The sequence below is a fragment of the Mandrillus leucophaeus genome, unplaced genomic scaffold, assembly GCF_000951045.1.
Source record: "Mandrillus leucophaeus isolate KB7577 unplaced genomic scaffold, Mleu.le_1.0 Scaffold1833, whole genome shotgun sequence".
Lineage (NCBI taxonomy): Eukaryota > Metazoa > Chordata > Mammalia > Primates > Cercopithecidae > Mandrillus > Mandrillus leucophaeus.
Genome location: NW_012101847.1, coordinates 127,284 through 139,715, shown reverse-complemented (window position 1 = coordinate 139,715; position 12,432 = coordinate 127,284). Strand labels below are relative to the sequence as shown.

The window sequence follows — 12,432 nt, the reverse complement described above, 5'->3', positions numbered from 1 at the left end:
GACTGAGAGAAAATATTTACAAATCACATATCCATTGAAAGACTTGTATCCAAAATATATAAAGAACTCTTAAAAGGAAGAAAATAACCGAATTAAAAACTGAGTAAAAGATTGTATTTTTTGAGACAGGCTGGAGTGCAGTGGTATAATCATCGCTCACTGTAGCCTTGGTATCCTGGGCTCAAGCAATCCTCTCATCTCAGCCTCCCAAGTAGCTAGGACTACAGGCACACACCACCACGCCCAGCTAATTTTTTTGATTTTTTTTGTAGAGATAAGGTCTTGCGATGCTGCCCAGCCTGGTCTTGAACTCCTGAACTCAAGCAATTCTCCTGCCTTGGCCTCTCAAAATGCTGGGATTATAGACATGAGCTGCCACACCAACCCAAAAGATTTGAAGACACTTAACTAAAGAATACATACAAAATGGAAAATAAGCACATATGGTCAGCATCCTTAAGGAAAAGCAAATTAAAATCATGATGTGATACAAATGTCTATATATTTGAATGACTAAAATTTTAAAATATTGAGAATACCAGTGCTTGCTTTCAAGGATACACAGCAAATGGAACTCTTTGCTGCTTGGAATGCAAAATTGTACAACCATTCTGGAAAACAATTTGACAATTTCTCATATAAGTAAATACATACTTACCATACGATCCAGCAATCCCACTCCTGAGTATTTACCCTAGAGAAATAAAAAATTAGGTTCACACAAAAATATGCACATGAATGTCTGTAAAATTTCTACTCATAATTGTCAAAACCTAGAACAACCTGCTTGTCTTTCAGCAGCTGAATGGATAAATTGTGGTTCATTCATACAATGGAATACTACCGAGCAATGAAAAACAACAAACTATAAATACATGCAACAACTTGCATGAATCTCATAGGCAATTTTACTGAGTAAAAGAGGCCAGTCTCAAGGTTGTATACTATAGGATTCTATATTTTAACAGTATATTAATATTGTACAACATTATCAAAAAGACAAAAATAATGGAGAACACATCAGTGGTTTTCAGGGATTAGGAACGGGATGAGCACGTGATTATAAAGGTACATAGCACAAGGGAGTTTTGGGAGTGATCAAAATGTTCTGTGTGCCCATTCTGTTGGTCATTACATATAAACCTTTACATGTGTTTAAGTCATAAAGCTGTATGTAGAGAATAATTTTATCGCATGATAATTTAAAAAATAAAAATGAAAAACAAAAGGACTATGCTGGATAAAAAAGAATTTTGCTGGTTAAATGTGGTTCAGTGCTATGTCTTTCCCCAAAGTAGATGCTCAACTAACTTTTGCTAAACAAAAACCCTGAAAACTGGCTGTAATGTCTGCTTCAATATCCATCTCATTTACATCCCTAAGATTCAAATATTTAAATAACTTTTTGTACTGTCATTAATGCTTTCTGTCATGGTATAGATCACTGAAAGATGTCTAGCTTACAAACATTTATTAAAAACCTCAAGTGAAAGTCAGAAATCCAGATATATCAACCAATTATTCTAAACTTTTAAAAAACTATCATTAATAATAGTAACTTTTACTTTACATATTATATGTTTATCCTCATTTTAAAAAAGGCAAGATCGATCTGTACTGAAGTCATTACTCAGACACAGTATCCCAAACAAGCATTTAATAAGTGTTCACACAATCTTTATTAAATATGGAATGAAACTGCACACCTATGCCATTAATTTGTCTCAGATATTTACTCTTTCTAAGATTTGCCTTTTTGCTTGAATTAGCAAAACAGACTTAAAAATTGTAATTATTCTGGTTCTAACTGCGATGTATACTTACATCACTAACACAAAATTTCTGTGCTGCTATACACTTCAAAATTTTCTGTGCTAAATAAACACTGGGTATTTGTTTGCCTGTAGCTTCTGTGCTACCAAACTCAGTAGGATCCTGCCATGTCACTTCCTATACTGACCTGTGACAACAGGTCTAAGACTCATTAATTCTGATCAATTAGCTAAGCTATATCATATGTATGTGAATGAATACAAATAACTTCATCTATACAAAAAAAAAAAAAACACTTTAACTTTATACTTGCTTTGCTCTAAACTGTGTACGAGTATTCCTATGATGGCAAATGATCAATCATGTAGCTGAGGTTTTCAAAACTACCTAGCCTAAGAATTAAACACATTTTTAAATTGCAAAGATGTTATTTGCATATATTTACAGTATGAAGTATAATTTTCATACTTCTTTTACATTTCTATTTGCTACAGAATTATTTTAGAGCCCTCTACATTACATTAATCATTTTGAAAATATTCTTTCTGAATATTCACTTAACTTATGACCATCTCCAATTTACCTATATATAGGTCAAGTCTCAATGAAAAATTTGAACTTTGCAGTTTCAGTTAAGTTAAACTATGAAGTATGTTATAATGATGCTAAAACACATTCATTTTTTACATTCTGTAATATATGCTTTGATGTCACATTACACTATCACTTGTAAACAAACCAAACTGAAATGCATTTTAGCAACCAAAAATATAGTAAAAAATTACCTATAGAAATAATTATACTATATAACTGAAAGATGGCAAAAACACTCAATCTGAAATATTCAATGCAGTAATTTTATTATATTGAGTCAAAACTAGAATCATAAGCCATAAGTTTAGTTAACCATTTTTTTAAATTTTTTATTATAATTTAAGTTTTAGGGTACATGTGCACAACGTGCAGGTGGGACTGTAAACTAGTTCAACCATTGTGGAAGACAGTGTGGTGATTCCTCAAGGATCTAGAACTAGAAATACCATTTGACTCAAGTTAACAATTTTTAAAATAAAAAACTAAGATATCAAGTTGCAGCTTTCTATATTTTAGTTCTGTTAATATACAACACACTGATTAATAAGGATACTATTATGAATAAGTAGATAATAAAGTCAGTTTGCAAAAAAAAAAGTTTGTTCAGAAACATATTGGTTCAAACTTTCAAATGTTCATGAGCATCTCATCCATTGGCTTTAATTGCTTTCTTTCCACAGCACCTAACATTTACTGTTCAGTTCCTTCACACATCCTACTCTGGAGCATATTACTATGGGCACTGAAGTAGATCAAATCATAGAGAAGCATAGTCTCCTACAAAATTACAGTAAAGGTAAACTACCCTTTAGATAATTTTCACAACTTAGCACAGTTAATCATAATTAGATCGTGTGAGCCCATGATTAAGGCTCCTTGAAATACCCACTTAACCTATTATAAAGTGATGAAAAGTGAATGACTTTGTCACCTGATTGAATTTACTTAGAGAAACATTTTTTCAACCCAAAATAAAAAAAAAAACATTTTTAACCCAAAATAAAACCACTGCAAAACAATCCTAACATGTAAAACATTTAAAATATAGTAAAAAACAATCCAGTGTTAATTAGAGATTAATATCCCTCTAAAATATTACCAGAATTGGGAAAAAGGTTTTTTTCTAAACATGCATGAAGCATAGAGACTGGGTTATACATGCCAATTATAATACAGCTGCATGATTATTGAGTGCACTTAGAAATAGCATTTCTAGAATTATTAAAACCAAGTTTTTATTATACAGATGTTGAAAGTTAGCTCCACTCCCCAAACTCCAGTATTTATAATACAGATTTTTTAGTAAACTCTTTTGAAAAATATTACCTGTTTCTGTAGCCATCTTTCACGCCTTCGTTGTTTCCTTCTTAGATTCTTCAACTTGCTCCTTTCTCTCTTATTGAGCCTCTGATTAATGCTGCCCAATGAAAAACTGGCTGAGTGCAGGAAGTCCAGAGGGGAGAGGTGCTCTTCCTGGTCTGAGGCCTCCAGCATGCTCCTGCCAGCTGAGGGCAGGTCCATCAGGAAAGTCAGATTGTTAGTATTAGTATGGTCAGAGTACACTGAAGAAGCTTCTAGACCACATTGAAATTCTCCTCCTCTTTGTGTCTCGGTCTCATGGGGGGCCACTGAAAATCTTTGCAGCAGCATACTAGGATCAAAACTGGATGGATTCTGAAAGGAACAGCTATTTTTACTAGATTGTAAAGGCAAGCCTGAAAGGTCAATAGGCTGCGTTTCATTTAGTCTGGAATAGGCAGTAGTCTTACTATGTATTTCATATAAAGTGGGTAATAAAGTCAGTTTCTCACTGATGTTCAGATCCAGACTATGTGATTTTCTATGAAAAGCTCTTCTAGTGCATCTGCCAGTCACAAGCTGGGGAACAAAAAGCTGGTATTTTGGTTCTGATGCTTTGGAGAGCAGTTTTTCATTCTTCATCTCAAAATATGTTGATCGCACCTCCAGGCAGAGTGCTTCTGTTAATCTTCCAGGGTCATTATTATTTCGGGCCATGTTTAAAAGCCTGTGATTTCTGTTTTTAGAGCCACCACCTGTCAGCAGAGCTTCCTTGTCACAACCTGACTGAACTCTAGGATGTGACAAGTATTTCAGTGATGGTCTCATTAGTCCGCCTGCCTGTGCTGGCTGATAATCGGTCCGGCTCTTGGAGAGATGTACAGCTGCAAGCTGGCCACAGGAACATTTTGGAGTGCTGACAAAATTAAAGCCCCCTAAACGGGCCCCACAGAAAGGGCAATTCAGTTTTCCAACTGTCCACTGGGCCTACAGGTAACAAAGAAAAATAAAGACAGTGCTTTCATTATAAAGAAACCGAAGAGAATTTTTTTTTTCTTTACAGCCAGCCACATGAAAGTTTTCTATGCCACAGAAAGGCTAGCTTTCTGTTTTCTGATTAGTAGACTGAACAGCAAATAAAACAAGCCTTCCAATAAATAAAGATAAGCAGCGCCAAAGTTTTAGAATAACACATTGCAAATCATGCCCAAGCAAACAATATTCCTAAGAATTCTAAATGAGTCTCTTGAACAATAGGTTAAATATGGATACAGTGTGAACTAAAGAAAAATATGCTATGGAACCAGGAAGCGAATCAGTGGACAGAGCTTAATTTGCAAGTAAAATCTCACAGAAAAGTGTCTGTTTTGATACACTTCTTGCATACCAAGCACTGTGGGAGGGAACGTTACCCAACCAAGAGAATAAAGCTCTTCCTGGCTTTTTACATACAACCAAAAGATATTGATTGCATACATCAGACAGTGCATTTTCTATGCTTAGATTGGAAATCAATAATGAACTGTCTTAAAATTATCTTTTCAACTGAGATAGAGAAATATCTGCAGTGTCCTAATATATTTTAAGTTCAGGACACTTATAAACAGTGCACTGGCATTCTCCTAGAAAATTGTTACAGTGTGAGAAGGGATATCAAATGTTATTTTTTAACAAAAAATTAAGCTGCTCAGTGGAGAAATGTAATTATATATTTCCAAAGTCCTACTACTTATAATTTTCTAAGACAGGAGTTTTGAATTGTAAAAAATAACTATACATACAAGGTCAGTTCTCGCTCTTATAATGTTTCATTAAGGATCCTTTAAAGTGTAGAATTTTCAATTTGATTATATCAGTGAAGGTCATTAATTATCCTATTTATTTTGTATGTTTGTGCATTTATGTGTATATATATAGATATGAATAACACATACAGAATATTCCATTTATTGAACAGGACCTATTCTTGGTGCTGGGAAATACAAATGAATAAAAATATAAAGTCCCTGACTTCATGGTGCTTATATTCTAGGATGGGAGCTAGGCAATTAACAAGTTAAATAAGCTATATGTGTATGTAGGTAAATATGTATATGTGCAGGTATAATATATCTATTTATGTCATACATATGCTTCTGTATAAGTAACATATATTACATGTGTGTATATGTGTGTGTAAAATACAGATAGGTATATAAAGCAGAGAAAGGAGAAAAGAAGTGTGAAGAGGGGTAATGGGAGTGAGGAACAGTAAGAGGTTGGCCAAGCAATGCATCTAAGAAAAACAGCTCTAAAAGGAGGACAAAAACATTCTGAAGGTTGTATATTCTTAATTTTACTCAGAAACTAAGAACTTACTTTTTGGATCAGGCAGTTTATCCATTCTGGGAGGGCTTCTATATTCATGTGCCACACATGGCAAATATTTTGAGCATCAACTGAATCATCTGTATCCTGTTAAATAAAAATAAATGATATTACTAATTACCAGTTCAGAATTTATTTCACAGGTTTCATATTTAAGTAAAACTCAAAAATACAGTCTATTTTAGTTATAAAGCAAATATACACTGCCTTCCCTTCCTAACTCCCATAATAAAAAAACAAGCCCACAAAAAAATATCTTTTTAAAATTTCTTTAGAGAATAACTACCCGTGATTTAAGACAAAGCCCTTCCATCTCACTGAGGTCATCAAATGAAATTTACAATTTAGCAGTCAGTTACTGAATGAACACATCTAGTGCCTTTTTCTGCATGTGAGACAAAATAGTATCTTTCATGGCAACTTTCTTCAGCCCCAAATCTCTATTCTATCTGAATTCTACTAACAACAGAATAAAGTTGCCACATTCTCTATCAAGATGCTAGATGAATGTGCAGAAAGATGGGGGAGTAGAATGATGGGATTCAGGACACACTACCCCAAAATAGGCCTCCTTGGCATACTGAAAAACAGCAGAGGCAGGAAGGTCTTACTAACCTTTCCCCTGCCCTTTTCCCCTGAAGCAGGTCAATAACCTAGGAGGTATTTTCTGACCTCGCATAAAGTATGTCGTAAGACTCTTATGTGAGAGATGCTAAAACTGTCCTTATAAACTTTATAAATTAACCAAGGAAGAACAAGGGGACGAACAAAAATAAGCCAAGCTTGCAGCACATTGAGCATCAACCCCCAGGTCTTCTTGCTCTCTGACCTGCTTCCTCATGGCTATTTGGTGCCTATTGCCCCAAATCCCACAGATCCTAGATTACAGTTTCCCTTAACTGCTCTATAGGTAACAACTTCAACATTATGAAACTCAAAGTTTCCCTTTCAGATACTCCTCTAGGTCCTGGATACCAATGAAACTATTAACACCAGCTGGACTGAAAAATCCCATTGATGCCAGCTGCTCTGAATGAAGGATACCACCAGAGGTTGACTCACCAAAGAATGTAGTTTCCACATCCTGATGATTTCATCCCTCATTCCCCAACCAATCAGCCACCCCAATTTTCCAGTTCCTCACTCTCCATGGTCTCCTTAAAAATCCCAGCCCAGAACTCCTCAGGGAGATGAAGGATTTGAGGGTCTCTTCCCATCTCCTCACTGGACACCTTGCAATCATGACATTCTTTCCCTGCTGCAAATCCTGCTACTCAGTGTATTCGTCTGTTACTACACAGTGGGCATATGAAACTGTTAGTCGTATAACAGCGCCATCCCCTACACCAGGATAAAGGTATCTTCAAGACTTCATTTGAAATTGGCCCTCTAAGTAAGTTTACCAATTCATCTAATTAACTGGGTGGGAAGAGGTGTACTTCAGTGCAAGTCTGTATATGGATAAGCATATTACCTTTTGAGAGGTAAATTCTTCAATTTTAGCAAAAGAGAAACTTAAAAGTCACATTCTATCTCCACTGTTCAGCAGCAAGCAAACTGCATGAAAACAAACACCCGAGAATGATTTTTTCATAAACCCACAACATAATACAAATATAAACTGATGTTATCAGATTTTCCCCCTCAAAAGAGAAATTCCGGCATCTTCGATCATTGATAATCCTAGGGTTCCAAACTTTAATTATTCTAAGAAATCTGTGGATGCCAATTTCTACAGAGAGTTTGAGAGAGAATATCAACACTCTGGTAAGTTAAAGGTTCTCTTTTGACTAGCACTGAAGAAAAAAGCCTGCATCAAGATCATGAACTCTGTGAAGAGCCACCTTAGAGGAGTATTTCAAAAAATATGGTCCTTAGATCACTAGCATTAGACGTGAGTTGGGTTACTTACTAAAAATTTATACTTGTGGGCTACACCTAAGAGTGTCTATAAATAAATTCCTACTTATGATTTTCATATACACTAAAGTTAAGAACCCAGAGACATCATTTTTTAGTGTTCGATTTTGCGTGCTTCTGTCATCTGCCTTTTCTAAGTTCTAATAGCGATTTATTTACAATAACAGTTCAGTCATGACTAGCTTTTCTCTCCAACTCATATATAAAATTTTTAAAGAACATTGGGAAACATATTGGAAGTGACTCAATAAAACTAAACAGTATAGCTTTATTTATTTTGCCCCAGAAACAAAATAAAGGTATGGATAAGTTTTTGAAAAAGTAGAATTAATTTTGCGAAACATCCATATTCATACACACTAGCTCCTTTCATTAGGAGCTGACAGTTATGAAGATTAGTATAACTCTAATGAATTCTTTAAAACAATCTTATAGAGAATACAAACTGAAATTGGCAAACGAAGTAACCTTTTCATTATCAGATCCAGAATTTTGCTCTGACTTTTCAAGATTATGTCTACATACAGAGGAAGGAAAGAAGGGTGGGAGCGACAGAGGGAGGGAGGAAATTTCTACACTGGTAGAAAGAACAACAGATTATCAATGTCAAAATAGTTAATGGCACTCAACCTATCAATATTTATTCAGTGATTACTAAATACAGTGTTGACCACACAAAGCAAGTAGAGACATACTTATTAATATGCCAGGGATTGTGTTGCATAAAGGTACTTCTATTATTTGTATTAATGTTTTAATATTTCACTGTTCTATGTCTTATTTTATTATGTACATTTCATTATTTCATTTAATCATATAAATTTATCATTTTTTAATCACACAGTATTGATCATAACACTAAAAAACCACTACCCACTATAAATTTCGGAAATGCTCTATGAATATTCCTATGAGAATAAACACTGGAGTCACAGTTGTAGGTGGAAGTTTTTTTTTTTTTTTTTGAGATAGAGTCTCACTCTGTTGCCCAATGTACTTATTCTTCTTATTTTCACTAAATAACAAATATTTATATTGTGCTCACTATGCACAGGCACTGTCTTAAGAGTTTTTACTGTCTTACAGAGAACAACACTGAAATAAGAGATCCCAAGCTTCCACATTGCCTCTTATGCCATATAAAATACTATAGCTTTTAGGGCAATAAACTTTCTTGTATCTCCAGCCTGTGTATGTTTTAAGGCATGATACTGCTATTCTTCTCTAAGCTTATAAAACTAAAACTGAAGCATATCTTATTTTTAAATTAACTAAAATAAATTTATGTAGGGAGAGGTATGTTTAGAAAAAATTCCACAGCTGATTCTGCTTTTGTACCCCTCAACCCACCCTCCTTCATTTGAGAAAAAATAATATAAAACAGCATATATTTGTTTCTTTTAAATAGCTAAAATTTAAAGTATACTTTCATCTCCTCACAACCAAAAAAAGAGAAATAGCAATTGATACAGGTAGGAAAGCATAAAACGCTGGGTTGAATTTATAGCATTGTTTCATTTTCTGAAAACTTTACATATGGACCAGGGTAAACACAGACACCTCAATTATGAATGAAACTGCCAACTACTTTTACCTGTATTTACCAACACAGTCTAAGAAAACATGTATTTTTTATTTGTAATATTTATTTCCAATATAATTCTACAAGTAAAGAGGATGTACCATTGCTTCTAAGTTTTAAGTCAGTTAATTTTGTAAAAGCACACAAATATATAAATGATAAAACAATTTTTGATGGACATATTTTAAGATGAATGATGAAACTGGAGGCAACCCAATTTAAGGAATTCAAAGCCATCAAAGTATTAGCACAACAAGTTATCTCTTCAGGAAAAATTTGACTGAAAATTAGAACTGTTTCACTAGGATTTAAAAAAAATTACCAGACAGATTTTCTTTATGTCTCAAATTTCCCACACGAAGGAAGGAGGAAGGAAAAGGAGGAGAAAATAATAGCAATTTCACATAATAATGTCAGAAAAATGTTGACAAAATTATATTTGTAAATGAAATAATTTGTTCAAGCAGCAAAGGGAGCCAATGTATTGTTATTTTAATTTTTTCTTTAAGTGTTGGGAATATTCTCCGTTGCTATAACAGAAAAATATCACTTAATTTTAAAATTACAAATTTGATGCCTTATTTTTTATCACTATGTGATCTTTAATATTTTTAATTAAGTGTAACAAGTTACATGCAAAAAGTTGGTAATATTATATAAAATTTTGGAAGATGTTTAACCCTTGGCATTTCCAATGTAAGCAGTAACATTCCCTCAGCTAATTCTTTAAATGCGAACCAACTATATTACTTGACTACCACAGCTAACACTACAGGGAAAAGATTATGTAATGAGGCCGGGCGCGGTGGCTCACGTCTGTAATCCCAGCACTTTGGGAGGCCGAGGTGGGCGGATCACGAGGTCAGGAGATCGAGACCATCCTGGCTAACACAAGTGAAATCCCGTCTCTACTAAAAATACAAAAAAAATTAGTCGGGCGTGGTGGTGGGCGCCTGTGGTTCCAGCTACTCAGGGAGGCTGAGGCAGGAGAATGGCGTGAACCCCGGAGGTGGAGCTTGCAGTGAGCCGAGATTGTGCCACTGTACTCCAGCCTGGGCGACAGAGCGAGACTCCGTCTCAAAAAAAGATTATGTAATCAAAATGTTATTTAAATTAACATTATTAATTGTCTAAAGTGTCACAAATGTAAAGGAACCAAAATTCTATTGGACTGCCTAGTTTGTCTATTTGTACTTTGAGAAGGTACTTTAAGGGTTAAAAACTTTTTACAATCAAAAGGTCACAATGAATTGAAAAAAATGAAAACCTCACTCAAAAAGCAAACAGGCTCCCTCCCTCAATTCTTGGTACCTTTCTAATTCACTCTTCACACTATTACCAAACTAATCTCAAAATTCAAAAGTCATGTTACTTCCTCTCATTAACTTCCCAGCTCCTAGGATAAAGATCAAAATCTTTGACTTACAAGACCATACATGATTTGAACAGTACCCAACTTTCTACTCTCAGATCTTGCCAAACTTCCTCTTCATCTCTGAACTCCAATCATGGCAATCTCTTTTAGTAAACTGGGGATCCACCACAGGGCCTTTGAACATGCTGGTCCTGAATCTTGGAATGTTCTCCCACCTGTACTGTCCTCACTTATCCATCATATCTCCACACAAGTCACTTCCTCAGAAAAACCTTACAGTTAGGTCCAGCACCCTATGTATATCCTACTCTTATGGCTTCCTATACTTTTCCTTTTTGCCACTGAAACAGCTAATAATTTATATCTATATGTATAATCAATATTTGATATTTATATAACTGGTCAATATTACAAATATTAAATTATTTCAATATTAAGTTATAAATATCAAACTTTTAATATGATTAATTATACTATAATTAGAATATATTTATAAATGTTATAATATTAATAGAAAATTAAATTATAAATCCTGAAACCTTCACAAGGACATACCACTTCTCTTCTGCTCATCTTTGAATTTCCAGTTCCTATTACAGGACCTGTGCGGTCTAAGTCTGCTTGGGATGCCATCACAAAATACCAGAGACTGAATGACTTAAACAATAGCAATTTATTTTCTCTCAGTTCTAGACGTTGAAGGTTTGAGATCAGGGTACCAGCATGTTCTGGCTCTGGCGAGGGCTCTCTTTCTCGCTTGCAGGTGGCTGATTACTCACTGTGTCCTCACAGGATCTCTTTCTCTTTTCTTCCTTTTATAGAGCCACAGTCCTATTGGATTAGGCCCCATCTTTATGCTCTCATTTAACCTTGATTAACTCCTAAAGACCCTATCTCCAGATACAGTAACACCGCACCTTTAAAACATGCACTTGGAGGGCACACAATTCAGTCCATAGCATAGCATGTGGTAAGACTAGCATGGAACAAATACTGTCACTAAGAAAAGGGAACACAAAATATTAAAAATGTAGTAAGCAATAAAAATATTTCTTTCAATATTACAGCCATTGAAGGAAAATTACCACCAGAATAATAAAGCCAGAGAGAAAACAAGCAAATTTTCTAACCAAAAGACATGAGGGAGGAGACATATACTCCAATAATCAATTCAACATTCATCAGTCCTATTCATGTCAGCCAATCCATTGGCAATGGTGTTATACAGATGAAATACTTCATAGCCTGGTGACAGAAGAAGTCATGACCTAATAGTTAAAGCGTTTTATTGTTAAGTGTTTTACTATCCCTCAGCTCCCAATTACCTGAACCCAGTGGAATTTGGTAACTGTCCCTAAAAGTCTCACAACTACAATGAATGTTGACCAATGATTTCTTTTAAAACCAATGGACACTTTTAACTCTCATTTAGGGTCTTTACATACGGATATATAGTTTGTATGCTAACTCTGCACAAATCCAGGGCAAACCTTTCACAAACTAGCTCCCCCTAGAATTGTGC

The 12,432-nt window shown here is 34.7% G+C and overlaps 1 protein-coding gene across 1 annotated transcript in view; it reads right to left on the bottom strand.

Moving 5' to 3' along the window:
- Window positions 1-268: 268 nt before the first annotated feature.
- RNF180 (ring finger protein 180) overlaps window positions 269-12,432 on the bottom strand; it is a 22,317-nt gene continuing 10,153 nt past the window's right edge. The window contains exons 2-4 of the mRNA XM_011977755.1: window positions 6,025-6,120; window positions 3,694-4,653; window positions 269-694 (exon numbers count right to left, since the gene is read on the bottom strand). Coding sequence (XP_011833145.1) covers window positions 635-694; window positions 3,694-4,653; window positions 6,025-6,120 — 1,116 coding nt within the window. The 3' untranslated portion in view covers window positions 269-634. The remainder of the gene's footprint in view (window positions 695-3,693; window positions 4,654-6,024; window positions 6,121-12,432) is intronic.